The sequence below is a fragment of the Nicotiana tomentosiformis genome, chromosome 11 (assembly GCF_000390325.3).
Source record: "Nicotiana tomentosiformis chromosome 11, ASM39032v3, whole genome shotgun sequence".
In the NCBI taxonomy this organism is placed as follows: Eukaryota; Viridiplantae; Streptophyta; class Magnoliopsida; order Solanales; family Solanaceae; genus Nicotiana; species Nicotiana tomentosiformis.
In genome coordinates, this window is record NC_090822.1 from 127100425 (window position 1) to 127102598 (window position 2174).

At 37.3% G+C, this 2174-nt stretch overlaps 1 protein-coding gene across 1 annotated transcript; it reads right to left on the reverse strand.

Moving 5' to 3' along the window:
* Positions 1–639: 639 nt before the first annotated feature.
* LOC138891450 (uncharacterized) lies at positions 640–1169 on the reverse strand. Its single transcript, XM_070189958.1, has 2 exons — positions 1056–1169; positions 640–945 (listed from the first exon to the last, which is right to left on the reverse strand). The coding sequence occupies exons 1-2, from the start codon at positions 1167–1169 to the stop codon at positions 640–642; spliced, it is 420 nt and encodes a 139-aa protein (XP_070046059.1).
* Between the last annotated feature and the right edge of the window lie 1005 nt (positions 1170–2174).

Below are 2174 nucleotides of genomic sequence, written 5' to 3' on the forward strand. Positions count from 1 at the left end.
CTTTCCTTTTGAACTCTTAGAGTCGCTCCATAGTCATTTTTATTAGTGTCAAGAGTATTCATTTGTTATAATACGGCTAGTTAATGAAGATTTGTGATTGGTTTAGGTGAATATTGGTTGGTTGTATATTGTTTATGAGACATGAAAACTTTTGGATAGTCCTAAAACAGGAGAGACTTTGTCCGATTTTCTATAAAATACCGATGAAGCTTACTTAGGAGCACTTGCTCCTAAGCGCTGGTCATGATCCTAAATTGGGTCGTGATAGGGTGGCAGCCCAAAAACTTAATTATAATGTATTTAACAACAATTCATCAAAATAATATTAAGTGTTACACATAGCAGCACCATGGAACTTCTTTGTCAATATTAACACAACCTAGAGTAAGGAATTTTTATGTATTGTCAATTTCACGTTTGGGAAGTGCGAAGTAAAAATATTTCCTCATTATAAAGATGCTCAATCAAAAAGACAAATATTAGTAAAAATTTGGGTGTTACAACTCTCTCCCCCTTAAATATATTTTGTCCCGAAATTTACCTGGTACTAGTCCCTAAACAAATGTGGATATTGAACTAGCTTATCCTCTTCTCGCTCCCAGGTAGCTTCTTCGCCAGAATGATTTTTCCAAAGAAATTTCACAAGGGGATGCTCTTGTTTCTAAGCTCATTTAACTCACGCGCTAAGATTTGGATTGGTTCTTCTCCATATGTAAAATCAGGATTGACCTCAATAGATTCAATAGGAAGAACATGAGATGGATCTGAGCGGTATCTTCTAAGCATTGAAACATGGAAGACGTTGTGGATCTTTTCTAACTCTGGTAGAAGAGCTAGTTTATAAGCAACTGGGCCAACTCTATCAAGCACTTCATAAGGTCCAATTAATCGTGGACTAAGTTTACCTTTTTGGTCAAATCTCATAATCTTCTTCCATGGAGAAACCTTTAAAATACCTTATCACCCGCTTTAAACTCAATTTCACGCCTCTTAAGATCAGCATAAGAATTTTGTCTATCTGAGGCAATTTTTAAGCGATCCTTGATGATTTTTACCTTATCTTCAGTTTGTTGAACAATCTCAGGACCCACCAATTTTCTTTCACCAATCTCGTTCCAACAAAGAGGCGTTCTGCATTTTCTCCCATACAAAACTTCATAAGGAGGCATGCCTATACTTGATTGGTAGCTATTATTGTAAGCAAATTATATCAGGGCTAAGTGTTTGTCCCAACTACCCTCAAACTCAATAATGCAGGCTCGAAGCAAATCCTCCAAGATTTGTATTACCCTCTCAGAATGGTCGTCTATTTGTGGATGGAAAGCGGTACTAAAATTTAACCTAGAACCCAAAGCTTCTTGCAAGCTAGACCAAAATCTGGATGTAAACCTTGGATCTTTATAAGACACAATATAAACAGGGCTTCCATGCATCCTCACAATCTCAGTAATGTATAATTCTGCCAAACGTTCAAGTGAGTAGTCCATTCTGATTGCCAAAAAATGAGCACTCTTAGTTAGTCTATCTATAATGACCCAAAATGCATCATGATTCCTTTGAGTGCGTGGAAGTCCAGAAACAAAGTCCATCGTTATCATTTCCCATTTCCACTCAGGTATTGACAAGGGTTGCAGTAGACCAGCTGGGACTCCATGTTCAACTTTTATTTGTTGACATACCAAGCATTTAGAAATGAACTCTGCAATGTCTTTCTTCATACCACTCCACCAGTAGTGCTCCTTGATGGTCCCGTACATTTTAGTACCTCCAGGATGCATTGTATAAGGCGAACTATGTGCTTCAATCAAGATCTGCTTCCTCAATTCATCATCATTAGGAAAACACAACCTATTTTTATAAAATAAGGTATCATCTTTCTTCAATGTAAAATCTGATTCTCTTCCATTTTGGACTTCTTCAACCTGTTTCACAAGCTTCTCGTCTAACTTCTACGCTTCTTAGACCTGCTCAAGTAAGACTAGCTTGACTTGCAAATTAGCAATGCTAGAACCATTAGAATTAAATGAAAGACAAGCATTCATGGCTCTTAATTCAAGAAGCAAGGGCAAAGGACTTAGGGTTAAACTTGCAAGGGAACTGCGACTCAACGCATCTACAACCACATTAGCTTTACCAGGATGATAATCAATCGTACAATCAAAATCTTTGATGAG

Bases quoted from the DNA above. Each gene is read 5' to 3' on its own strand.
- LOC138891450 (XM_070189958.1), bottom strand. From the start codon at position 1,169: ATGCCTCCTTATGAAGTTTTGTATGGGAGAAAATGCAGAACGCCTCTT. The intron at 946-1,055 runs GTAAAAATCATC...GGTATTTTAAAG, and splicing joins TTCAACAAACTGAAGATAAG to GTTTCTCCATGGAAGAAGAT.